Source organism: Oncorhynchus clarkii, chromosome 7 (genome assembly GCF_045791955.1).
Source record: "Oncorhynchus clarkii lewisi isolate Uvic-CL-2024 chromosome 7, UVic_Ocla_1.0, whole genome shotgun sequence".
Taxonomy (NCBI): domain Eukaryota; kingdom Metazoa; phylum Chordata; class Actinopteri; order Salmoniformes; family Salmonidae; genus Oncorhynchus; species Oncorhynchus clarkii.
Window position 1 is genome coordinate 2819934 of NC_092153.1, and position 27500 is coordinate 2847433.

Consider the following 27500-nt stretch of genomic DNA (forward strand, 5'->3'; position numbering starts at 1 on the left):
TGGAAAAAGTCAAGGGGTCTGAATACTTCCTGAAGGTATTTAAGGTGTATTTTGTGGCTTTTTGCGAATGCGTTCTAATGATCTGAAGCGGAGCTGGTCTTACTGCCTGTAAACACACAATCCAGTTCAAAGTGAATGATGACAGGTCCTACTGCCTGTAAACACACAGTCCAGTTCATAGTGAATGATGGCAGGTCCTACTGCCTGTAAACACACAGTCCAGTTCAAAGTGAATGATGACAGGTCCTACTGCCTGTAAACACACAGTCCAGTTCATAGTGAATGATGACAGGTCCTACTGCCTGTAAACACACAGTCCAGTTCATAGTGAATGATGACAGGTCCTACTGCCTGTAAACACACAGTCCAGTTCAAAGTGAATGATGACAGGTCCTACTGCCTGTAAACACACAGTCCAGTTCATAGTGGATGATGACAGGTCCTACTGCCTGTAAACACACAGTCCAGTTCATAGTGAATGATGACAGGTCCTTTGTTTTTAACAATTCTCCCCAATTTCGTGGTCTCATCGCTGCAACTCCCGTACGGACTCGGGAGAGGCGAAGGTCAAGAGCCGTGCGTCCTCCAAAACACAACCCAGCCAAGCCGCACTGCTTCTTGACACAATGACAACTTAACCCGCAAGTGATGGGTCAAGGACATCCCTGCCGGCCAAACCCTCCCCTAACCCGGACGATGCTGGGCCAAACCCTCCCCTAACCCGGACGACGCTGGGCCAAACCCTCCCCTAACCCGGACGACGCTGGGCCAAACCCTCCCCTAACCCGGACGACGCTGGGCCAAACCCTCGCCTAACCCGGACGACGCTGGGCCAAACCCTCTCCTAACCCGGACGACACTGGGCTAAACCCTCCCCTAACCCGGACGATGCTGGGCCAATTGTGCGCCGCCCCATGCTCTTAAACTGCTCTTAAACGCTAGTAAAACCAAATGCATGCTTTTCAACCGTTCGCTGCCTGCACCCGCACGCCTGACCAGCATCACCACCCTGGATGGTTCCGACCTTGAATATGTGGACATCTATAAGTACCTAGGTGTCTGGCTAGACTCTAAACTCTCCTTCCAGACCCATATCAAACATCTCCAATCGAAAATCAAATCAAGAGTCGGCTTTCTATTCCGCAACAAAGCCTCCTTCACTCACGCCGCCAAACTTACCCTAGTAAAACTGACTATCCTACCGATCCTCGACTTCGGCGATGTCTACAAAATTGCTTCCAACACTCTACTCAGCAAACTGGATGCAGTTTATCACAGTGCCATCCGTTTTGTCACTAAAGCACCTTATACCACCCACCACTGCGACTTGTATGCTCTAGTCGGCTGGCCCTCGCTACATATTCGTCGCCAGACCCACTGGCTCCAGGTCATCTACAAGTCCATGCTAGGTAAAGCTCCGCCTTATCTCAGTTCACTGGTTACGATGGCAACACCCACCCGTAGCACGCGCTCCAGCAGGTGTATCTCACTGATCATCCCTAAAGCCAACACCTCATTTGGCCGCCTTTCGTTCCAGTTCTCTGCTGCCTGTGACTGGAACGAATTGCAAAAATCGCTGAAGTTGGAGAATTTTATCTCCCTCACCAACTTCAAACATCTGCTATCTGAGCAGCTAACCGATCGCTGCAGCTGTACATAGTCCATCGGTAAATAGCCCACCCAATCTACCTACCTCATCCCCATACTGTTTATATTTATTTACTTTTCTGCTCTTTTGCACACCAATATCTCTACCTGTACATAACCATCTGATCATTTATCACTCCAGTGTTAATCTGCATAATTGTAATTATTTGCCTACCTTCTCATGCCTTTTGCACACAATGTATATAGACTCCCCTTTTTTCTACTGTGTTATTGACTTGTTAATTGTTTACTCCATGTGTAACTCTGTGTTGTCTGTTCACACTGCTATGCCTTATCTTGGCCAGGTCGCAGTTGCAAATGAGAACTTGTTCTCAACTAGCCTACCTGGTTAAATAAAGGTGTTCTCAACTAGCCTACCTGGTTAAATAAAGGTGTTCCCAACTAGCCTACCTGGTTAAATAAAGGTGTTCTCAACTAGCCTACCTGGTTAAATAAAGGTGTTCTCAACTAGCCTACCTGGTTAAATAAAGGTGTTCTCAACTAGCCTGCCTACCTGGTTAAATAAAGCTGAAATAAAAAAAATAAAAATAAAAAATAAAATAAAAAATGAGTCTCCCGGTCGCGGCCGGTTGCCTGGACTCGAACCAGGATCTCTAGTGGCACAGCTAGCACTGTGATGCAGTGCCTTAGACCACTGCACCACTCGGGAGGCCCTGGCAGGCCCTTGTGGCAAATGGCTTGTTTACATAAATCAATCAATCAAATGTATTTATAAAGCCCTTTTTACATAAGTATTCAGACCCTTTGCTATGAGACTCGAAATTGAGCTCAGGTGCATCCTGTTTCCATTGATCATCCTTGAGATGTTTCTACAACTTGATTGGAGTCCACCTGTGGTAAATTCAATTGATTGGACATGATTTGGAAAGGCACACACCTGTCTATAAGTCCCACAGTTGACAGTGCATGTCAGAGCAAAAACCAAAAACCAAGCCATGAGGTCGAAGGAATTGTTCGTAGAGCTCCGAGACAGGATTGTATTGAGGCACAGATCTCGGGAAGGGTACCAAAAAGTGTCTGCAGCAATGAAGGTCCCCAAGAACACAGTGGCCTCCATCATTCTTAAATGGAAGCAGTTTGGAACCGCCAAGACTCTTCCTAGAGCTGTCTGTTATCTGTTCCTTCATCTCACAGCACTTTTCTCAGTCTGGTCCTGTCTTTCGGACGGTCTGATGACACAGTATATATACATAGTATACTAGTAGTATACAGTATACATAGTATCCTAGTAGTATACAGTATACATTGTATCCTAGTAGTATACAGTATATATACATAGTATACTAGTAGTATACAGTATACATAGTATCCTAGTAGTATACAGTATATATACATAGTATCCTAGTAGTATACAGTATATATACATAGTATCCTGTAGCTACAGCAGAGTTACTTGTGCCATTCCTACCTTAAAAGGAAACGAGAGGTTTCTTCACCAGCGTCAATAATCCACAGTAATACAGACGTGAAATGTAAACAACTGCATCCCGATGAGATTCGGTTTCATGTGGCGATATTCAGAGGAACAATGTCTTTGTGCATCTACATTGCTTGCTGTTTGGGGTTTTAGGCTGGGCTTCTGTACAGCACTGTGTGACATCAGCTGATGTAAGAAGGGCTTTATAAATACATTTGATTGATTGATTGAGTGTCTGTTTGTATCACATCTGCAAATTAGTTAAACACTGTCAGTTCCACTTTAAGGCTGTGTTAAAAGTAGTGCACTATCTAGGGTAAAGGGGGCTGTTTGGGAGGCAACCTAGAATTCTGTAGCTTGTCTTGTCTCAGAGTGAAGGGATGTTAGTGTTATTATGGGATGTTCAATCGGTCTTAACTGGGCTGTCGTCACAGGCTGTCAGACCAGAGCACCCACAATGCCGGGCAGAGCGAGTGCTCAGATAGATTGGTCTGATTTGACTGTTGCCATGTGAATAACGACAGAGCGGTGACGAGGACAGTTCGCCACGGAGACCAGAGACCAGAGTTCCATCTGATTGTTTCTACAACGTTTCATTGCCGGAGTCAGCCTGAGCAGAAGGGGGGTGTGTGTGTGTGTGTGTGTGTGTGCGTGTGCGTGTGCGTGAGTGTGAGTGTGAGTGTGCATGTGTGTGAGTGTGAGTGTGAGTGTGAGTGTGCGTGTGCGTGTGTGTGTGTGTGGTGTGTGTGTGTGTGTGTGTGTGTGTGTACTGACTATGAACTCAGCTGCAATGATTCCGTCCACGATGGCACAGAAGAAGGAAGCGATGACTCCCATACTGATGAAGATGATGGCTGCCATGAGCTGCAGGAGGAAGAGAGGGAGAGGAGAAGAAGGAGGAGGGGGGAGAAGGAGAGGAAGAGAGGAAGAAGAGGAGGTAAGGAGGAGAAGCGAGGAGGTTAAGGAGAGGAGGAGAGGGAGAGAAGGAGAGAAGTAGAATTAGTAAGTGTAATGCACATAACACACCCCGATACACAAACACAGCCAGTGTCCCAGTAAGTGTCCTTGCCTCAGATGATTGTGTTGCCTGGATGAGGACTGGGGTACTAAAGGAAATGTACAGCTCTCTGCTTCCTGCCTCGTCAGGCAGAGGTACTTTATGGGTTGTTTAGTGTCCTCCAATCAGAGAGGGCCAAAGGGACGACCCTTCTACACAGGGAAGGTCAATCTCATTCCCCCAATCTGATTCACCAACACACACACCTTAACACAGACTGTCTCTCTCTCACACACACACACGTCACATACTCATCCACGCACGCACGCACACACGCACCCACACACACACAAGCACACACACCTTTTCACAATCTTTTCTCACACACACACATGCACACACACACACACACAAACATGTTCACAAACTCACATACTCTGACAAACACACACATCCTATGAAGACACATCCTAAACTCAGTTAAATCAATACAGCCTCATTCCATTGACAGGGAGAAAACCATTCATGTTATAAACCCAGTCAGTTGGAAATGAGGGTTTTCTAATCAAGGCCTGTTCATGTGAACATGACTGGTGGTCATTTTAATTCTTCAGCTCACTGAGTCACCATGATGGAGTGTGTGTGAGAGCACGTTTTACACACACACACACACACACACACACACACACACACACACACACACACACACACACACACACACACACACACACACACACACACACACACACACACACACACACACACACACACACACACACACACACACACACACTGCCCATCCAACCCCAGCAGACCCGATCACAGATGGGTCCTTACTGCCCTCTTTACTGCCCTGCCTCCTTACTGTCCTGTACCTCCTTACTGCCCTGCCTCCTTACTGTCCTGTACCTCCTTACTGCCCTGGCCCAGCTTTCATCCCTCCCTGTCGTGACACTCTCTATCAATGGAGATACACATGTTCCTCAAGACTCTCTTTTTACACAAGGTGAACATCTGAATCCAACAGAAGCCTCAATACACACAAAGTCCTTTACTCCTCTCCCCTCCTCTCTTAACCCATCTCTACTCCTCTCTTATCCCATCTCTCCTCCTCTCCCCTCCTCTCTTAACCCATCTCTCCCCCTATCTTAACCCATCTCTCCTCCTCTCCCCTCCTCTCTTAACCCATCTCTCCCCCTCTCTTAACACATCTCATCTCCTCTCATATCCCATTTCTCCTCCTCTCCCCTCCTCTCTTAACCCATCTCTCCCCCTCTCTTAACACATCTCATCTCCTCTCATATCCCATCTCTCCTCCTCTCCTCTCCTCTCTTAACCCATCTCTCCCCCTCTCTTAACACATCTCCTCTCATATCCCATCTCTCCTCCTCTCCTCTCCTCTCTTAACCCATCTCTCCCCCTCTCTTAACACATCTCCTCTCATATCCCATTTCTCCTCCTCTCCCCTCCTCTCTTAACCCATCTCTCCCCCTCTTTTAACACATCTCCTCCTCTCTTAACACATCTCATCTCCTCTCATATCCCATCTCTCCTCCTCTCCCCTCCTCTCTTAACCCATCTCTCCCCCTCTCTTAACACATCTCCTCTCATATCCCATCTCTCCTCCTCTCCCCTCCTCTCTTAACCCATCTCTCCCCCTCTTTTAACTCCTCCCCTCTTAACACATCTCCTCTCCTCTTAACACATCTCCTCTCCTCTTAACACATCTCCTCCTCTCTTAACACATCTCCTCTCCTCTTAACACATCTCCTCTCCTCTTAACACATCTCCTCCTCTCTTAACACATCTCCTCTCCTCTTATCACATCTCTCCTCCTCTCCCCTTCTCTCTTAACCCATCTCTCCTCCCTCCTCTCCTCTTATCACATCTCTCCTCCTCTCCCCTCCTCTCTTAACCCATCTCTCCTCCTCTCCCCTCCTCTCTTATCCCATCTCTCCCCCTCTCTTAACACATCTCCTCTCCTCTTATCACATCTCTCCTCCTCTCCCCTCCTCTCTTAACCCATCTCTCCTCCTCTCCCCTCCTCTCTTATCCCATCTCTCCCCCTCTCTTAACACATCTCCTCTCCTCTTATCACATCTCTCCTCCTCTCCCCTCCTCTCTTAACCCATCTCTCCCCCTCTCTTAACACATCTCATCTCCTCTCATATCCCATTTCTCCTCCTCTCCCCTCCTCTCTTAACCCATCTCTCCCCCTCTCTTAACACATCTCATCTCCTCTCATATCCCATCTCTCCTCCTCTCCTCTCCTCTCTTAACCCATCTCTCCCCCTCTCTTAACACATCTCCTCTCATATCCCATCTCTCCTCCTCTCCTCTCCTCTCTTAACCCATCTCTCCCCCTCTCTTAACACATCTCCTCTCATATCCCATTTCTCCTCCTCTCCCCTCCTCTCTTAACCCATCTCTCCCCCTCTTTTAACACATCTCCTCCTCTCTTAACACATCTCATCTCCTCTCATATCCCATCTCTCCTCCTCTCCCCTCCTCTCTTAACCCATCTCTCCCCCTCTCTTAACACATCTCCTCTCATATCCCATCTCTCCTCCTCTCCCCTCCTCTCTTAACCCATCTCTCCCCCTCTTTTAACTCCTCTCCTCTTAACACATCTCCTCTCCTCTTAACACATCTCCTCTCCTCTTAACACATCTCCTCCTCTCTTAACACATCTCCTCTCCTCTTAACACATCTCCTCTCCTCTTAACACATCTCCTCCTCTCTTAACACATCTCCTCTCCTCTTATCACATCTCTCCTCCTCTCCCCTTCTCTCTTAACCCATCTCTCCTCCCTCCTCTCCTCTTATCACATCTCTCCTCCTCTCCCCTCCTCTCTTAACCCATCTCTCCTCCTCTCCCCTCCTCTCTTATCCCATCTCTCCCCCTCTCTTAACACATCTCCTCTCCTCTTATCACATCTCTCCTCCTCTCCCCTCCTCTCTTAACCCATCTCTCCTCCTCTCCCCTCCTCTCTTATCCCATCTCTCCCCCTCTCTTAACACATCTCCTCTCCTCTTATCACATCTCTCCTCCTCTCCCCTCCTCTCTTAACCCATCTCTCCTCCTCTCCCCTCCTCTCTTATCCCATCTCTCCTCCTCTCCACTCCTCTCTTAACCCATCTCTCCCCCTCTCTTAACACATCTCTCCTCCTCTCCTCTCCTCTCTTAACACATCTCCTCTCCTCTTAACACATCTCTCCTCCTCTCCTCTCCCATCTCTCCTCCTCTCTTCTCCCCTTCTTTCCTCTCCTCCCTGGTCTCTGCCTCTATTCTCCATTCATCTTCTCCTCCTCTCCTCTCTCCTCTCCTCCCTTCTCCTCTCCTCTCGCTGCTCTCCCCTCCTCTCCTCGGTCCAGTGTAGTTCATTAGCAGTTTAAATGACTGCTGTTTTATGGGCTGCAGAAGGAGAGGTCCCTGCCCGGCACAGAACAGTGTGTAGCAGGAGATGACAATGGGCCCTGACAACAGCATTAGTTCACTTTACCTAAAGCACCAGCTGCCAGCTCGTAAAAACCCACTCCCTCACACACTGTCGAGAGAGAGAGAGAGAGAGATAGGGAGAGGGAGAGGGACAGAGGGAGAGGGAGAGGGAGATAGAGAGAGAGAAACAGAGAGAGATAAAGACAGACAGAGAAAGGGGGGCAGATGAACGAAGGAGACAAAGATAGACATAAAGAGAGAATGAGATACAACGACAGATAGAGAGAGAGAGATACAACGACAGATAGAGAGAGAGAGATACAACGACAGATAGAGAGAGAGAGGATCTACAATGTTAGGTAACAGCTCCTAATGACCATCTGAAGGTGGAGAGGACCACTGCGGAGCGGACAGTAATCAACGGCCAGAGGCGGCCACCATGATTATCAGCTGCTGGACACACCACGGCCCTCTGGGTAAAATACGACCCTTAACTGGCCACCGCCCGGGCCACAAGGTTACCGGGAGGACGACACACACAGTATGAAATACACCCTCAAACTACCGGGAGGACAACAGTCTCTGAAACAGACCTCTTAACTTCCCCTAGTGTCAGAGGATCCAGGCCTGACAACACCAACGACCAGTTCTATTGAAACTAACTGTTGTTCTTGTTCAGGTAACAGAGTAGAGTTCCTTCAATCACAACCCTCCAAACAGGCACTTCCTTTCAGTTAGAGGTTAGATGTCACAGGTCTCTGAGTTCCAGGAAGTGACACAGTGTCACCTGACTCTGGTCTGTGGTGTTGAAACTGCAGGGTGATACGGCTTGTTGCTCTTTAATGAGCCAACCTGATCATCCCAATCTGCTATCACTTTACTACTGATACTAACATAGATGTGTATGTGAGAGAGATAGAGAGAGAGAGAGAGAGAGAGAGAGAGAGAGAGAGAGAGAGAGAGAGGGAGAGAAGGAGAGAGAGAGAGAGAGAGAGAGAGAGAGAGAGAGAGAGAGAGAGAGAGAGAGAGTGAGAGAAAGAGAGAGAGAGAGAGAGGGGGAGAAGGAGAAAGAGAGAGAGAGAGAGAGAGAGAGAGAGAGAGAGAGAGAGAGAGAGAGAGAGAGTGAGAGAGGGAGAGGTTCTTAGTTATGGACACTGCAGCTCAGTGAGTGTGCCAGCCAGCAGCTATGTTGTCATTACATTTTAAGGCTGGAAGCTGGGGACAGGGAGCCATGCTGGGCAGGGGGGAGGAGGGGAGGCAGGGGGGAGGAGTGACAGTTGAGGGTGTGTGAGGGGTTGGCACAGTGGCACCTCTTGTGCAGAGCAACTATAAGCCCAGTAGTATGTATTCTGAGGTAACGTCAAGCTGGCCTCTACACCTGCTGACAGTCACCAGTGAAAAGAAAAGGTAGCTTTGGATCCAGTATACAGTTCCTGTGTAACCTACAATAGATCCAGTATTACAGTTCCTTTGTAACCTACAATGGATCCAGTATACAGTTCCTGTGTAACCTACAATGGATCCAGCATTACAGTTCCTCTGTAACCTACAATGGATCCAGTATACAGTTCCTCTGTAACCTACAATGGATCCAGTATTACAGTTCCCGTGTAACCTACAATGGATCCAGTATTACAGTTCCTCTGTAACCTACAATGGATCCAGTATACAGTTCCTCTGTAACCTACAATGGATCCAGTATTACAGTTCCCGTGTAACCTACAATGGATCCAGTATTACAGTTCCCGTGTAACCTACAATGGATCCAGTATTACAGTTCCTCTGTAACCTACAATGGATCCAGTATACAGTTCCTCTGTAACCTACAATGGATCCAGTATTACAGTTCCCGTGTAACCTACAATGGATCCAGTATTACAGTTCCCGTGTAACCTACAATGGATCCAGTATTACAGTTCCTCTGTAACCTACAATGGATCCAGTATACAGTTCCTGTGTAACCTACAATGGATCCAGTATACAGTTCCTGTGTAACCTACAATGGATCCAGTATACAGTTCCTGTGTAACCTACAATGGATCCAGTATACAGTTCCTCTGTAACCTACAATGGATCCAGTATACAGTGAGTTGTAGAGGAAGACATGTGATCCAACCAGATACATGACACCAGACCTGTTAAATAAATGACTAACCTAGAAAGATCCAGGTACAGTCACTGATACCCAGGGGGCCGAGCGGTGCCTCCATGGCACACTGTGTCCCTTTCGGAGAGGTTCCTGTCGTCCTAATGCTTCATCCAATACTAACACAATTACCCGTGTTCTCACCCGAGCTCTAAGCCAATCACATTCCCTTCCCTGACCACACATCCAATCAGGTGCATTGACCAAGAACATTACAGTAGAACAGTAATCTAATTTGCCGAAGGCTCAGAAATGGCCCTCTGCTATAAACTCTTTTCTAAACTCATAACGTCGGTAACATAACCTGTGTATTGTTGATTTGATGCCCCATCAATAGAAAGGCAAGGTCATGACATCCCCATATTGTTACCTACTGTTCTGTGCCTTCATGTTTACAAATGCCAAAGGGGTAGACATGGGAATCAGGTTAGAGTTAGAGTAAGGGGTAAGGGTTAGGGGTTAGGGGTTAGGGTTAATGTCAGGTTAGGGGTAAGGGTTAGGGTTAATATCAGGTTAGGGGTAGGGGTAAGGGTTAGGGGTTAGGGTTAATGTCAGGTTAGGGGTAAGGGTTAGGGTTAATATCAGGTTAGGGGTAGGGGTAAGGGTTAGGGGTTAGGGTTAATGTCAGGTTAGGGGTAAGGGTTAGGGGTTAGGGTTAATGTCAGGTTAGGGGTTAGGGTTAGGGGTAAGGGTTAGGGGTAAGGGTTAGGGGTAAGGGTTAGGGGTTAGGGTTAATGTCAGGTTAGGGGTAAGGGTTAGGGTTAATATCAGGTTAGGGGTAGGGGTAAGGGTTAGGGGTTAGGGTTAATGTCAGGTTAGGGGTAAGGGTTAGGGTTAATATCAGGTTAGGGGTAGGGGTAAGGGTTAGGGGTTAGGGTTAATGTCAGGTTAGGGGTAAGGGTTAGGGGTTAGGGTTAATGTCAGGTTAGGGGTTAGGGTTAGGGGTAAGGGTTAGGGGTAAGGGTTAGGGGTTAGGGTTAATGTCAGGTTAGGGGTAAGGGTTAGGGTTAATATCAGGTTAGGGGTAAGGGTTAGGAGTAAGGGTTAGGGGTTAGGGTTAATGTCAGGTTAGGGGTAATGGTTAGGAGTAAGGGTTAGGGGTTAGGGTTAATGTAGGTTAGGGGTTAGGGTTAATATCAGGTTAGGGGTAAGGGTTAGGGGTAAGGGTTAGGGGTTAGGGTTAATGTCAGGTTAGGGGTAAGGGTTAGGGTTAATATCAGGTTAGGGGTAAGGGGTAGGGGTTAGGGATTAGGGTTAATGTCAGGTTAGGGGTAAGGGTTAGGGGTTAGGGTTAATGTCAGGTTAGGGGTAAGGGTTAGGGTTAATATCAGGTTAGGGGTAAGGGTTAGGGGTTAGGGTTAACGTCAGGTTAGGGGTTAGGGTTAATATCAGGTTAGGGGTAAGGGTTAGGGGTAACGTCAGGTTAGGGGTAAGGGTTAGGGGTAAGGGTTAGGAGTTAGGGGTAAGGGATTAGGGATTAGGGTTAATGTCAGGTTAGGGGTAAGGGTTAGGGGTTAGGGTTAATGTCAGGTTAGGGATAAGGGTTAGGGGTTAGGGTTAATGTCAGGTTAGGGGTAAGGGTTAGGGTTAATATCAGGTTAGGGGTAAGGGTTAGGGGTTAGGGTTAACGTCAGGTTAGGGGTTAGGGTTAATATCAGGTTAGGGGTAAGGGTAAGGGGTAAGGGTTAGAGGTTAGGAGTTAGGGGTAAGGGATTAGGGGTTATGGTTAATGTCAGGTTAGGGGTAAGGGTTAGAGGTAAGGGTTAGAGGTTAGGAGTTAGGGGTAAGGGATTAGGGGTTGGGGTTAGGGATTAGGGTTAATGTCAGGTTAGGGGTAAGGGTTAGGGGTTAGGGTTAATGTCAGGTTAGGGGTAAGGGTTAGGGTTAATATCAGGTTAGGGGTAAGGGTTAGGGGTTAGGGTTAACGTCAGGTTAGGGGTTAGGGTTAATATCAGGTTAGGGGTAAGGGTTAGGGGTAACGTCAGGTTAGGGGTAAGGGTTAGGGGTAAGGGTTAGGAGTTAGGGGTAAGGGATTAGGGATTAGGGTTAATGTCAGGTTAGGGGTAAGGGTTAGGGGTTAGGGTTAATGTCAGGTTAGGGATAAGGGTTAGGGGTTAGGGTTAATGTCAGGTTAGGGGTAAGGGTTAGGGTTAATATCAGGTTAGGGGTAAGGGTTAGGGGTTAGGGTTAACGTCAGGTTAGGGGTTAGGGTTAATATCAGGTTAGGGGTAAGGGTAAGGGGTAAGGGTTAGAGTTTAGGAGTTAGGGGTAAGGGATTAGGGGTTATGGTTAATGTCAGGTTAGGGGTAAGGGTTAGAGGTAAGGGTTAGAGGTTAGGAGTTAGGGGTAAGGGATTAGGGGTTATGGTTAATGTCAGGTTAGGGGTAAGGGTTAGGGGTTAGGGTTAACGTCAGGTTAGGGGTTAGGGTTAATATCAGGTTAGGGGTAAGGGTTAGGGGTAACGTCAGGTTAGGGGTAAGGGTTAGGGGTAAGGGTTAGGAGTTAGGGGTAAGGGATTAGGGGTTAGGGTTAATATCAGGTTAGGGGTAAGGGTAAGGGGTAAGGGTTAGAGGTTAGGAGTTAGGGGTAAGGGATTAGAGGTTATGGTTAATGTCAGGTTAGGGGTAAGGGTTAGAGGTAAGGGTTAGAGGTTAGGAGTTAGGGGTAAGGGATTAGGGGTTATGGTTAATGTCAGGTTAGGGGTAAGGGTTAGGGGTAAGGGATTAGGGGTAAGGGATTAGGGGTTAGGGTTAATGTCAGGTTAGGGGTAAGGGTTAGGGGTAAGGGATTAGGGGTAAGGGATTAGGGGTTAGGGTTAATGTCAGGTTAGGGGTAAGGGTTAGGGGTAAGGGTTAGGGATTAGGTTTATGTCAGGTTAGTGGTAAAGGTTCAGGGTTATCGTCATCTTAGGGTTAAGGGTCAGGGGTAAGGGTTAACTTCAGGTTAGGGTTAGGGGTAAGGATTAGGGGTAAAGGTTAGGGGTAAGGGTCAGGGGTTAGGGTTAACGTCAGGTTAGGGTTAGGGGTAAGGGTTAGGTGTAAAGGTTAGTGGTAAGGGTCAGGGTCAGGGGTAATGGTTAACGTCAGGTTAGGGTTAGGGGTAAGGGTTAGGGGTAAGGGTTAGTGGTAAGGGTCAGGGGTTAGGGTTAACGTCAGGTTAGGGTTAGGGGTAAGGGTTAGGTGTAAAGGTTAGTGGTAAGGGTCAGGGGTAATGGTTAACGTCAGGTTAGGGTTAGGGGTAAAGGTTAGGGGTAAGGATTAGGGGTAAGGGTTAACGTCAGGTTAGGGGTAAGGGTTAGGGGTAAGGGTTAGGGGTAAGGGTTAGTGGTAAGGGTCAGGGGTAATGGTTAACGTCAGGTTAGGGTTAGGGGTAAAGGTTAGGGGTAAGGATTAGGGGTAAGGGTTAACGTCAGGTTAGGGGTAAGGGTTAGGTGTAAAGGTTAGGGGTAAGGGTTAGGTGTAAAGGTTAGGGGTAAGGGTTGGGGGTAAGGGTTAGTGGTAAGGGTCAGGGGTAAGGGTTAACGTCAGGTTAGGGGTAAGGGTTAGGTGTAAGGGTTAGGGGTAAGGGTTAAAGACTCACCATGGGTCTTCGATTCTCTAGCAAATTAATTCCAACAATCCCTAAGAACGCTCCGAAACTCAGCTGGAGAAAGAGAGAAAGAGGGCACTTTATTTACAGAGATTGTTGACTTTCCACTCGAGGAGAGAGTTCAGTCAGTTGTTATGGTGATAACTGTTGTGCTAGAGGAGAGAGTTCAGTCTGTTGTTATGGTGATAACTGTTGTGCTAGAGGAGAGAGTTCAGTCTGTTGTTATGGTGATAAATGTGGTGCTAGAGGAGAGAGTTCAGTCAGTTGTTATGGTGATAACTGTGGTGCTAGAGGAGAGAGTTCAGTCTGCTGTTATGGTGATAACTGTTGTGCTAGAGGAGAGAGTTCAGTCTGTTGTTCTGGTGATAACTGTTGTGCTAGAGGAGAGAGTTCAGTCTGTTGTTCTGGTGATAACTGTGGTGCTAGAGGAGAGAGTTCAGTCTGTGTTATGGTGATAACTGTGGTGCTAGAGGAGAGAGTTCAGTCTGTTGTTATGGTGATAACTGTGGTGCTAAAGGAGAGAGTTCAGTCTGTTGTTATGGTGATAACGGTTGTGCTAGAGGAGAGCGTTCAGTCAGTTGTTATGGTGATAACTGTTGTGCTAGAGGAGAGCGTTCAGTCAGTTGTTATGGTGATAACTGTTGTGCTAGATAAGAGAGTTCAGTCAGTTGTTATGGTGATAACTGTGGTGCTAGAGGAGAGAGTTCAGTCTGCTGTTATGGTGATAACTGTGGTGCCAGAGGAGAGAGTTCAGTCAGTTGTTATGGTGATAACTGTGGTGCTAGAGGAGAGAGTTCAGTCTGCTGTTATGGTGATAGCTGTTGTGCTAGAGGAGAGAGTTCAGTCTGTTGTTATGGTGATAACTGTTGTGCTAGAGGAGAGAGTTCAGTCAGTTGTTATGGTGATAACTGTGGTGATAGAGGAGAGTGTTCAGTCAGTTGTTATGGTGATAACTGTGGTGCTAAAGGAGAGAGTTCAGTCTGTTGCTATGGTGATAACTGTGGTGCTAGAGGAAAGAGTTCAGTCAGTTGTTATGGTGATAACTGTGGTGCTAGAGGAGAGCGTTCAGTCAGTTGTTATGGTGATAACTGTGGTGCTAGAGGAGAGAGTTCAGTCAGTTGTTATGGTGATAACTGTGGTGCTAGAGGAGAGAGTTCAGTCTGCTGTTATGGTGATAACTGTGGTGCTAGAGGAGAGAGTTCAGTCTGCTGTTATGGTGATAACTGTTGTGCTAGAGGAAAGAGTTCAGTCAGTTGTTATGGTGATAACTGTGGTGCCAGAGGAGAGAGTTCAGTCAGTTGTTATGGTGATAACTGTGGTGCTAGAGGAGAGAGTTCAGTCTGCTGTTATGGTGATAACTGTTGTGCTAGAGGAGAGAGTTCAGTCTGTTGTTATGGTGATAACTGTGCACATCTTTTGACCAGAGTGGGCCCTGCATAGGAAATAGGGTGCCGTTTTGGATGCTGCCAGTGACTCACGGTGATGCCAGGGTAGTATCCAGCGACAGCCACGTTCCCGGTACGGGTGGCAGAGACCAGTCCCACCACCAGAACCACCACAGACAGAGACAACAGGGAGATGGTCACCCATAACGCTGTCCTCCGACGCTTCCTATACTGAGCTGGAGGGAGGGGAGAGACAGAGAGACAGAGAGATAGAGAGACAGAGACAGAGACACAGAGTGAGAGATAGGGAGATGGACCGCGAGAGAGACAGAGAGCGAGGGAGAGAGACAGAGAGACAGCGAGACAGAGACAGAGACAGAGAGAGAGAGAGAGAGAGAGAGAGAGACAGAGAGACAGCGAGACAGAGAGAGAGAGAAAGAGAGAGAGAGAGAGAGAGAGAGAAAGAGAGAGAGAGAGAGAGAGAGAGACAGACAGAGAGACAGAGACAGAGACAGAGAGAGGAGAAAAAGAGATGATGAGAAATACCATAATCAACTCCATGCTTATGATGTAGACAAACACACACTGAATTTGTCAATAGACCCTCATCCTTCTTGTCCACATAGAGTCATACATTAGAGACAGAAAGGCTCAAACAAACCTAACTAGGTTTGACTCAGGACAGCAACACCAACACATAGCCATCCAGACAGACAGACATCCAGACAGACAGTATCTCTATCTGCACTTTCCATTTCACACTGTGTGCAATTCTCCCTGCTGTAAACCTTCTGCTGATGATGCAGAGCAAGTTAAATACTTGATCATCTATTGGAGGCTATAAGCTGTGGGTGTCAGCATTACTGGATCAATTCATTATTTACATGAGATAAGGCAGATGCGGTGGTCAGAAACATTGGGTAATTGAATCATGACTTTACCTGTGGGGTCCAGGACATCTGTTGTTGTTTGTGGTGGTGGTTGTTGTGCCGTTGGCTGCTGCATTCTGCCGTAATTAAAGTCTTCAGGGTACTAGAATAACAAACGGCCTAGTAGCCTATCCCAAAGTTGGTTATTGGGTAGCCTAAAAACAGCATAAATCCACAGGCGAATGGACGAAACACTCCTCTTCGTCTCTATAGTATCCTGCAAGAGGCAATCCTCTCCGCCTCTGTTTTACAGCGCCCTTCCTCCCCAGCGCGCCCTGCCAGGTGACGGTCTCCTCTACGCGCCAAACTAGGAATCCGTCACATCACCTGTCGCGCGGGACGGACAGATGGAGATCAATAATAACTCCAATGAAGAAGTGTCGAATCACGTGTAATAAAATAAGTCTCCCAAGTTTTCTCAGTAATGTTTTTGTCACCCAACACCGTCTGACGGTTGGGTTAGTTAGAAGATCCTCTCTCTGCCAACTTCGATAACCGGACACCCTCTTCAACCGACGGCCTGTTACGAAAGATGCGCTGCAGCCACAGGACAAAGAAATATTCCTGCCTCTTTCTCACAATCGCCAGAGCCGTTGATGACGATGGCTTAGAGGTACCGTACATAATTTATGTATTTAATCAGTGCTGAATCGTTCGTGGAATATGGTAGATTCCGGTTAATTATTTATTTGGCAGTGACACTGAAAGTGTCTGGTGTTTAATCACGAAGATGACGTTAGGCTATCATTAGGTCCCATCCACATATGAGAAAGATCTAGAAACACAATGTATTATACAGGTCACACATCTTGTTGATAGTCTTCGTCTAGTCGGGGACGGTCCGTTCCTGTCCCTGACACTGAGACAGTGAAATAAGTAGGTCCACTGTTTTAACCAAAGGAGGCCTGGAAATACCAGCCGGGACAAATGTATGATCTCTAATAGGCTGGTGAAGTCTCATCAGCCGACCAACTGTAAACCACCTGTCGATGTGCCGTTGAGCAAGGCACTTAACCCTAATTGCTCATTTAAGTCGCCCTGGATAACAGCGTCTGCTAAATTACTAAAATGTAAATGTAGAATATATATATATATATTTTTTTTTTTTACATATATATACAGTGGGGAGAACAAGTATTTGAGACTGCCGATTTTGCAGGTTTTCCTACTTACAAAGCATGTAGAGGTCTGTCATTTTTATCAAGGTACACTTCAACTGTGAGAGACAGAATATAAAACAAAAATCCAGAAAATCACATTGTATGATTTTTAAGTAATTAATTTGCATTCACAAAAGGGGTCCCGGACCCAAAAAGTTTGAGAACCCCTGGTGAAGGCTACCGATATGGGTTGTGTAATACCCATAGAACCCCATCTACCACCCATAAACCCAAACACCACCCATAAACCCATCCATCCATCCATCCACCACCCATAAACCCATCCTTCACCCATAATCACACCCACCACCTATAAACCCATCCACCACCCATAAACCCATCCACCACCCATAAACCCCTCCACCCACCACCCATAAACCCACAAACCACCCATAAACCCACCCACCACCTATAAAACCGCCCACCACCCATAAACCCATCCACCCCCATCCATCCACCCATAAGCCCATCCACCACCCATAAACCCATCCACCACCCATCCATCCACCCACCACCCATAAACCCCATCCACCACCCATAAACCCATCCATCCATCCACCAGCCATAAACAACTAAACCACCCATAAACCCATCCACCACCCATAAACCCATCCACCACCCATAAACCCATCCATCCATCCACCAACCATAAACCCAACCACCACCCATAAACCCAACCACCATCCACCACCACCATTCATTCATCCACCACCCATAAACCCATAAACGCATTTACCACCCATAAGCCCATCTACCACCCATAAACCCAACCACCACCCATAAGCCCATCCACCACCCATAAACCCGTCAACCACCCATAAACCCGACCACCACCCATAAGCCCATCTACCACCCATAAACCCAACCACTACCCATAAACCCATCTACCACCCATAAGCCCATCCATCCATCCATCAGTTTCACATAGACAGAAAATGCCAGTATACTGTAGGTAATCAGACATCAACTCATTGCAGTAACACAATAGGCCTACATTACATATTTATTTTCTGTCGAAATGTTTATTTTAATGAATAAACATGATGATTTCTATGGTACAATTACACAGCCATTTACAGTTTCTCAAGTTCTATATAGACAGATCATTTTGTATTTAAACAAATGCACAGGAATTCATAAAACCCTGCTCAACAAGAGGTTCCTGTGTGGGAATCAGAGTGCTAGCACTCGGGAAAGCAACCTAAACAATATAGTATATTATACAATAAAGATAATAATAAATAATACAAATAATATATTGTACAATATAGAAAACGCAAAACACCCCCTGCAGACCCCACCTAACCAACTCATTCCCCGTGGTGCAACAAGAACATTTGAAAATATGTCATACTCACAGTTTTTGTCACGCATATCTATACTGATATGTCAAGCATATCTATACTGATATGTCACGCATATCTATACTGATATGTCACGCATATCTATACTGATATGTCACGCATATCTATACTGATATGTCACGCATATCTATACTGATATGTCAAGCATATCTATACTGATATGTCACGCATATCTATACTGATATGTCACGCATATCTATACTGATATGTCAGGTATATCTATACTGATATGTCACGCATATCTATACTGATATGTCACGCATATCTATACTGATATGTCACGCATATCTATACTGATATGTCACGCATATCTATACTGATATGTCACGCATATCTATACTGATATGTCACGCATATCTATACTGATATGTCAGGTATATCTATACTGATATGTCACGCATATCTATACTGATATGTCAAGCATATCTATACTGATATGTCACGCATATCTATACTGATATGTCAGGCATATCTATACTGATATGTCAGGCATATCTATACTGATATGTCACGCATATCTATACTGATATGTCAAGCATATCTATACTGATATGTCAAACATATAAATACTGATAATTCACACATATATATATATATATACTGATATGCCACCCATATCTATACTGATATGTTACACATATCTACTGATATGAAAAGTGACATGTACAACTTAGAATTTGTATTGAGTGATTATGAGTGACTCCTTACAGGGTTTATGATGTCATATCAGTATTTATTATCAAGACACCAACATTGCTGTAACTCCATATTGGATAATGCATCCCAAGTGGCACCCTATTCCCTATATAGTGCACTACTTTTGACCAGGGCCCATGGCACCCTATTCCCTATATAGTGCACTACTTTTGACCAGGACCCATAGGCCTCTGACCGTAATTTGAAAAGACCTTGTGGAGCATAAGAATATACAGTAGAACGGAGACATAAAATAGTTGATGCTAGTTGGATTTATATCTGTCATTAAACTGATGTATATCTGAGAGACTTGTGATGGAGTGTGAAGAGAGGGGACAGAGAGAGTTACAGTCACTGCACATGACAATCAGATAAAACCAAGTGATGAGTTCTCCCCTATCTATCTAAATACATATATTTACATTTATATATATACATACACACACACACACACACACACACACACACACACACACACACACACACACACACACACACACTGCATTGATGACATCACACTCCAAAAACAGCAAAAGACAAACAAGTAAAACAGAAACAGAGCAATGATATTTCTGTTATAATAAATAAAACATTACAGTGACTGTATTTAGTGGCTGGCTGTTAAAACACTATTCTGTCTGTTTGGTGAAGTACAGTAAATGATGCATTTCACCAGTTGCCGTAGTAGCGAGAAAACAATGATTCTACTTCTATCTATCTAAAACGTCTTTATTTATTTTTTTACCCCTTTTTCTCCCCAATTTCGTGGTATCCAATTGTTGTAGTAGCTACTATCTTGTCTCATCGCTACAACTCCCGTACGGGCTCGGGAGAGACGAAGGTTGAAAGTCATGCATCCTCCGATACACAACCAACCAAGCCGCACTGCTTCTTAACACAGCGCGCATCCAACCCGGAAGCCAGCCGAACCAATGTGTCGGAGGAAACACCGTGCACCTGGCCACCTTGCGCCAGGCCCGCCACAGGAGTCGCTGGTGCGCGATGAGACACCCCTACCGACCAAGCCCTCCCTAACCCGGACGACGCTAGGCCAATTGTGCGTCGCCCCACGGACCTCCCGGTCGCGGCCGGTTACGACAGAGCCTGGGCGCGAACCCAGGGACTCTGATGGCGCAGCTGGCGCTGCAATACAGCGCCCTTAACCACCCGGGAGGCCCTCTAAAACGTCTTTTAACTTGTTCATTTTGATAAACATAATAATACATAATATATAATAAACTACATAAACATTCCATCCTTTTACAACCCATCCCATTCCATTAAATCCACCCGCCTCCTTCGTGACCACATCTCTGCCATTGGCCCGAGACTACTTCCTCCACTCGGCCGGCCAATGATATCCTTCCTAGTAATGATATTCATAAAGGGCGCGTTCCCGTGCCCAGGCGTTGCTCATGCCTGCCAGATCTGACAACGTCTGGATTGGTATTTTACTTACAGTATCAGCTACCCACATTATATGTTATCTATCAGTCGATGCCACGGTCGATGATGTGGCACGCAGCCATTGGCTGATGCATGCAACGTCTGAGCAGGGGAACGCAACCAAAGAGTTCCATGTTCCCTACCCCTTGACCTCTGATCTATGACAGGCAGCAGGTGGAGGACTTCGGGGGCTGTTCCAGGATGCTCTCCCTGCGCAGGTCGTTGGGCAGCGCCCCCCCGACCCCCCAGAGGTTCAGCTCCCCGTAGATCCCCGTCTCGATCATCTCCTCCTGCCAGGGAATGGGGATGTTCCCCGAGGCGAACTCATCAAAGAACTCCTTGTCGGGGTCGTCCAGGGTGACTCCCTTCACTGTTGAGAAAGCTCCGACGGCGTCCAGATCCTTGGCGTAGACAGTCTTGGAGTCGGGAACAAACGGAGGCACCAGGATCCCTGTCGGAGGAACACAACACCACATCCAGACAGTCATGGGACTGTTCATGGGAAACTGGCCACATGTCAGTTGTGTTGATTTACAGTTTGAAATGAAGTTTAGCTGCATTGGTTATTTGGTTTGAATAAGATTTAATCAAAGGATGACAAATATGTGTATATTGGGTAATGTGTATATATTGGGTAATGTGTAGATATTGGGTAATGTGTATATTGGGTAATGTGTGTATATTGGGTAATGTGTGTATATTGGGTAATGTGTGTATATTGGGTAATGTGTGTATATTGGGTAATGTGTGTATATTGGGTAATGTGTGTATATTGGGTAATGTGTGTATATTGGGTAATGTGTGTATATTGGGTAATGTGTATATATTGGGTAATGTGTGTATATTGGGTAATGTGTGTATATTGGGTAATGTGTGTATATTGGGTAATGTGTGTATATTGGGTAATGTGTGTATATTGGGTAATGTGTATATATTGGGTAATGTGTGTATTATCATTCAGATGTACTGGTGGCTCCTCTTCCTGACTGTCTCATCTCTTTTTGTTAATCACATCGTTGATGATTCCACGTTTCTAAAGCGGCCTGTGACGATGACGACACATAAGAGCAGAAGGTGATGCAGCAGGTTCCATTCCAAATGGCACCCTATTCCCTATATAGTACACTACTTTAGACCAGGGCCCTATATAGTACACTACTTTAGACCAGGGCCCTATATAGTACACTACTTTAGACCAGGGCCCTATATAGTACACTACTTTAGACCAGGACCCTATATAGTGCACTACTTTAGACCAGGGCCAACAGATTATAGGGTGCCATTTTGGACGTAGCCCCAGTGATGTAGGCCGCACCTTCGTTCAGCTTCATCCAGTTGAGTTCGCTGAAGAAGGGGTGCGCTCGGAGCTCGTCGCAGGACCCGTTCTTGAAGCCCAGCCTCTGGTCCACCGTCTTGCACAGCAGCGCCTCGCAGATGGACTTGGCTTTCTCACTGAACTTCTCCGGATAGGCCACGGGGTCGTTCAGAATCCTCTTCTTCACTACTTTGTTCTCCACCTGAATGGATGACAGCCCATAGAGTTGGACAGAAGGCACATATATCCAAACCTCTATGTACCTCTTTGTGCCCTCTAACTAACTCTATGTGTTAGCCCTAGGTTAGGTTACACCTGACCAGACCCACCCAGTACATAATTCATTAGCGTTACCTCTGTCAAGCCTCTGTGTGCGTCACACATGGCACAATATTCCCTGTTTAGTGCACTACTGTTGACCAGGGACCATAGGGCTCTGGTCTAAAGTAGTGCACTCCATATGGAAAAGAAGACAATTTGGAATGGAGGTAGACAGAGGTGAGCTGTGACTGAAGAAAGCAAGAGAGAGACAGAGAGAGAGAGAGAGAGACACACACAGAGGAGAGAGACAGAAGGAGAGAGAGAGAGAGAGAGAGAGGGAGAGTGACAGAGAGAAAAGAGAGAGGGACAGAGAAGGAGAGAGAGAGAGAGAATGTACAGTAGAGAGAGGATAGTACGGAAGAGAGAGAGAGAGAGTGAGAGAGAGAGAGAGAAGAAGAGAGAGAGGGACAGAAGGAGAGAGAATGTACAGTAGAGAGAGGATAGTACGGAATAGAGAGAGAGAGAGAGAGAGAGGGATAAGAAGGAGAAGGAAGGGAGAAGAGGACAGGAGGGAGAAGAAGAGATGGAAGAGAGGAAGGTAGAAGAGGACAGGAGGGAGAAGAAGAGATGGAAGAGAGGAAGGTAGAAGAGGACATTAGGGAGAAGAAGAGATGGAAGAGAGGAAGGTAGAAGTCACCTTCTCTCCTCGGGTTCTGAAAGGTCCCTTGGCAGCGATGAACTCATACAGCGTGACCCCAAGGGTGAAGTAGTCCACTGACCAGTCATACTCCTCCCCTTTCAGCAGCTCTGGGGCCATGAACCCTGCCGGGAAGAGGTCAAAGGGAACAGTAGTGTCCTCTGTCTACGTCTCAAACGGCACCCTATATACAGTGTATAGGCATCTACTATTGACCCCCACTTTATGCTACATGCCAGGGAAGTAAGGACCGGTGAGATAGAGAGGAGAGGGGACAGTTAAGTACAGGTGTCTAGAGAAGGGAGGGGACATGTAAGTGCAGGTGTGATAGAGAGGGGACAGGTAAGGACAGGTGGGATAGAGAGGGAAGAGGACAGGTAAAGACAGGTGTGATAGAGAGGGGAGAGGACAGGTAAGGACAGGTGGTATAGAGAGGGGAGAGGACAGGTAAGGACAGGTGGCTAGAGAGGGGAGGGGACAGGTAAGGACAGGGGTCAGAAAGAGGGGAGGGGACAGGTAAGGACAGGGGTCAGAGAGAGAGGAGGGGACAGGTACAGTAAGTGGTTACAGCAGTGTGTCATGTCAGGGACAGAACAGTGAGTTGTCAGGGACAGAACAGTGAGTTGTCAGGGACAGTACAGTGAGTTGTCAGGGACAGTACAGTGAGTTGTCAGGGACAGTGGAGTGAGTTATCAGGGACACTACAGTGAGTTGTCAGGGACAGAACAGTGAGTTGTCAGGGACAGAACAGTGAGTTGTCAGGGACAGTACAGTGAGTTGTCAGGGACACTACAGTGAGTTGTCAGGGAGACTACATTAAGTTGTCAGGGACAGTACAGTGAGTTGTCAGGGACACTACAGTGAGTTGTCAGGGACAATACAGTGAGGGACAGTACAGTGAGTTATCAGGGACACTACAGTGAGTTGTCAGGGACAGTACAGTGAGTTGTCGGGGACAGTACATTGAGTTGTCAGGGACAGTACAGTGAGTTGTTAGGGACAGTACAGTGAGTTGTCAGGGACAGTAGAGTGAGTTATCAGGGACACTACAGTGAGTTGTCGGGAATAGTACAGTGAGTTGTCGGGGACAGTACAGTGAGTTGTCGGGGACAGTACATTGAGTTGTCAGGGACAGTGCAGTGAGTTGTCAGGCACACTACAGTGAGTTGTCAGGGACAGTACAGTGAGTTGTCAGGGACAGTACAGTGAGTTGTCAGGGACAGTACAGTGAGTTGTCAGGGACAGTACAGTGAGTTGTCAGGGACAGTACATTGAGTTGTCAGGGACACTACAGTGAGTTGTCAGGGACAGTACAGTGAGTTGTCAGGGACAGAACAGTGAGTTGTCAGGGACACTACAGTGAGTTGTCAGGGACACTACAGTGAGTTGTCAGGGACACCATAGTGAGTTGTCAGGGACACTACAGTGAGTTGTCAGGGACAGTACAGTGAGTTGTACTGTACAGGTGGGTTAAGGGAAGTGGTAGTGTACCTGGAGTCCCAGCGTAGCCTTTGATATTGGTCTGGTTGTCCGCCAGCTCCACGGCCAGACCAAGGTCAGAGATACGCACGTTACCTGAGACAGAGAGAGCAAACATCAGGACGACAATGTCACACACACCTCCAACAAACGTCAGAGATATTGTTAGCAGCCCAGAGTACGTCAGTGTCGACCCATGTCCTGTGTTAGTGTTTAGAGTAAATTGACTTAAGTTGTGAAAGTGTATTGTAGGAAACTATGTACTGTGTGTGTGTGTGTGTGTGTGCGTGCGTGTGTGTGTGTGTGTGTGTTTACCTTCATTATCCAACAGCACGTTCTCAGGTTTGAGGTCTCTGTAGATGATTCTCTTCTGGTGCAGGTGCTCCATACCCTGGATGATCTGAGCTGTGTAGAAACAGGCCCTCTGCTCATCAAACCCTGGGTTGTTCTCATCCACATTGTAGATATGATACCTGACCGTAGATTAGAGTGATGCTTTACAAACAATGGTAGATAGTCAGACATAAATAGAACCCTCCATCCCCACACCCACCCAATAGGAGCAAACTATCTTACCTCAGGTCTCCTCCCTCCCCACACCCACCCAATAGGTGCAAGCTATCTTTCCTCAGGTCTCCTCCCTCCCTACACCCACACAATAGGAGCAAACTATCTTACCTCAGGTCTCCTCCCTCCCTACACCCACACAATAGGAGCAAGCTATCTTACCTCAGGTCTCCTCCCTCCCTACACCCACCCAATAGGAGCAAGCTATCTTACCTCAGGTATCCTCCCTCCCTACACCCACACAATAGGAGCAAACTATCTTACCTCAGGTCTCCTCCCTCCCTACACCCACACAATAGGAGCAAACTATCTTACCTCAGGTCTCCTCCCTCCCTACACCCACACAATAGGAGCAAGCTATCTTACCTCAGGTCTCCTCCCTCCCTACACCCACCCAATAGGAGCAAGCTATCTTACCTCAGGTATCCTCCCTCCCCACACCCACCCAATAGGTGCAAGCTATCTTACCTCAAGTCTCCTCCATTCATGATGGTCATGACCAGACAGAGCTCAGTCTTGGTCTGGAAGGCGTAGGCCAGTGACACGATGAACCTGCTGTGGACACGTGCCAGAATTCTCTTCTCCACCATCGCACCCTAGTGGACCGGAGGGGAAAAGCACCCTATTCCTTATATAGTGCACTACATTTGACCAGGGCTCATAAGAGCTCATAATGCTCTGGTCAAATGTATTGCACTATATAGGGAATAGGGTGCCATTATATAGGGAATAGGGTGCCATTATAGGGAATAGGGTGCCATTATAGGGAATAGGGTGCCATTATATAGGGAATAGGGTGTCATTATATAGGGAATAGGGTGCCATTATAGGGAATAGGGTGCCATTATATAGAGAATAGGGTGCCATTATATAGGGAATAGGGTGTCATTATATAAGGAATAGGGTGCCATTATATAGGAAATAGGGTGCCATTATATAGGGAATAGGGTGTCATTATATAGGGAATAGGGTGCCATTATAGGGAATAGGGTGCCATTATATAGAGAATAGGGTGCCATTATATAGGGAATAGGGTGCCATTATATAGGGAATAGGGTGCCATTATATAGGGAATAGGGTGCCATTATAGGGAATAGGGTGCCATTATATAGGGAATAGGGTGCCATTATAGGGAATAGGGTGCCATTATAGGGAATAGGGTGCCATTATATAGGGAATAGGGTGCCATTATAGGGAATAGGGTGCCATTATAGGGAATAGGGTGCCATTATATAGGGAATAGGGTGTCATTATATAGGGAATAGGGTGCCATTTGTGCCAAAACATGTGTCTAAGGTCAGCACAGGACAGGCTGCAAGGTCCATCAGTTCATTCACATCACACAAGACAACCACACACTTATACGTAAGCACGTGTGATAACACGCACATACACACACGCCCAATACCCCGAGCAGGGAGGGATCTGCTCCATTTATAAACATGGCAGAGTTGGCACGTATTGAATAAGGAGCTCAATCATCATTCTAATGCTGCAGCTATGGGGCTTATCACTGATTATATCATGGAGGACAGACACACTGCACAGCTCCTCTGCTCCCTGCATTGGCACTTCGTGGAGGGATTAATGTCACTTCGTATCCACGAGTGATTTGACAGTCCAGAGTTCACACACCTTGTTTTCCTGGAAGACATCAGTGTGTAAACCAGCTGCCACTGTGGTCTAGAGGAATAGCTGGACCCCTGGGGTATTTTAATGAAATACCACTTGTATTTCATGGCGACTCTAACCATTGCCACGACCCTGCCCAATATATCTCAATGTCCCCTGTTCGTTCAGTTCCACTCCAGACAGACCCTTACCCCTCACTGCCCAGAACGGACTACAGTCCAACACTTACATTCATCTTACTGGAGAGTACTGCACTATACTACACACTCACACTCACACACTCACACACACACACTCACACTCACACACACACACTCACACACGTACACACACTCTCATACACACTCTCACACACTCTCTCACACACACTCACACACTCTCACACACACACGTACACACAAACACACACACACACGTGCACACACACGCATACACACACACGTGCACACAAACTCTCACACACACACGTGCACACACACACACACACACACATACACACAGACACACACGTACGTACGTACACACACACACAGTTTCACCACAGCCCAGACCACTCCTCTGTCTAGTCTATTTGCGGCATAGAACAAATCTATAGGGATGATCCTACACGGCACCCTATTCCCTATAATGGCACCCTATTCCCTATAATGGCACCCTATTCCCTATAATGGCACCCTATTCCCTATAATGGCACCCTATTCCCTATATAATGGCACCCTATTCCCTATGAAGGGCCCTCCTTTTGACCTTGGCCCATAGGGATGTACAGGGTGCTATTTGTGAGGAAGACATGTGGAAGGTGTGTTGTTGGGTAATAGTCCTGAATGAGGTTCTTATGTAGTGTGAAATCCCTGTGATAATCTGAAGGGCTGTGACACTCTGCTGAAGGTCAAGGCTGAAGGCTATGTACTAACGCCTGTGTGTGTGTTCTCCTACGTACGAACGCCTGTGTGTGTGTGTGTTCTCCTATGTACTAACGCCTGTGTGTGTGTTCTCCTAGGTACTAACGCCTGTGTGTGTGTGTGTGTTCTCCTATGTACTAACGCCTGTGTGTGTGTGTGTGTTCTCCTACGTACTAACGCCTGTGTGTGTGTGTGTGTTCTCCTACGTACTAATGCCTGTGTGTGTGTGTTCTCCTACGTACTAACGCCTGTGTGTGTGTGTGTTCTCCTATGTACTAACGCCTGTGTGTGTGTGTTCTCCTATGTACTAACGCCTGTGTGTGTGTTCTCCTACGTACTAACGCCTGTGTGTGTGTGTGTTCTCCTATGTACTAACGCCTGTGTGTGTGTGTGTTCTCCTACGTACTAACGC

General features: G+C 46.8%; 2 protein-coding genes across 2 annotated transcripts in view; both read right to left on the reverse strand.

The window, feature by feature from the left end:
- The window catches only part of LOC139414027 (transmembrane protein 255B-like), a 29740-nt gene extending 13673 nt beyond the window's left edge, over positions 1-16067 (reverse strand). Inside the window, exons 1-4 of the mRNA XM_071161903.1 lie at positions 15582-16067; positions 14734-14876; positions 13247-13309; positions 3860-3949 (exon numbers count right to left, since the gene is read on the reverse strand). Of these exons, the coding sequence (XP_071018004.1) occupies positions 3860-3949; positions 13247-13309; positions 14734-14876; positions 15582-15645 (360 nt within the window). The 5' untranslated portion in view covers positions 15646-16067. The remainder of the gene's footprint in view (positions 1-3859; positions 3950-13246; positions 13310-14733; positions 14877-15581) is intronic.
- Positions 16068-20279: 4212 nt separating this feature from the next.
- LOC139412723 (rhodopsin kinase GRK1-like) overlaps positions 20280-27500 on the reverse strand; it is an 8820-nt gene continuing 1599 nt past the window's right edge. Inside the window, exons 2-7 of the mRNA XM_071159392.1 lie at positions 25023-25150; positions 24303-24460; positions 24000-24083; positions 22509-22633; positions 21551-21752; positions 20280-20686 (exon numbers count right to left, since the gene is read on the reverse strand). Of these exons, the coding sequence (XP_071015493.1) occupies positions 20394-20686; positions 21551-21752; positions 22509-22633; positions 24000-24083; positions 24303-24460; positions 25023-25150 (990 nt within the window). The 3' untranslated portion in view covers positions 20280-20393. The remainder of the gene's footprint in view (positions 20687-21550; positions 21753-22508; positions 22634-23999; positions 24084-24302; positions 24461-25022; positions 25151-27500) is intronic.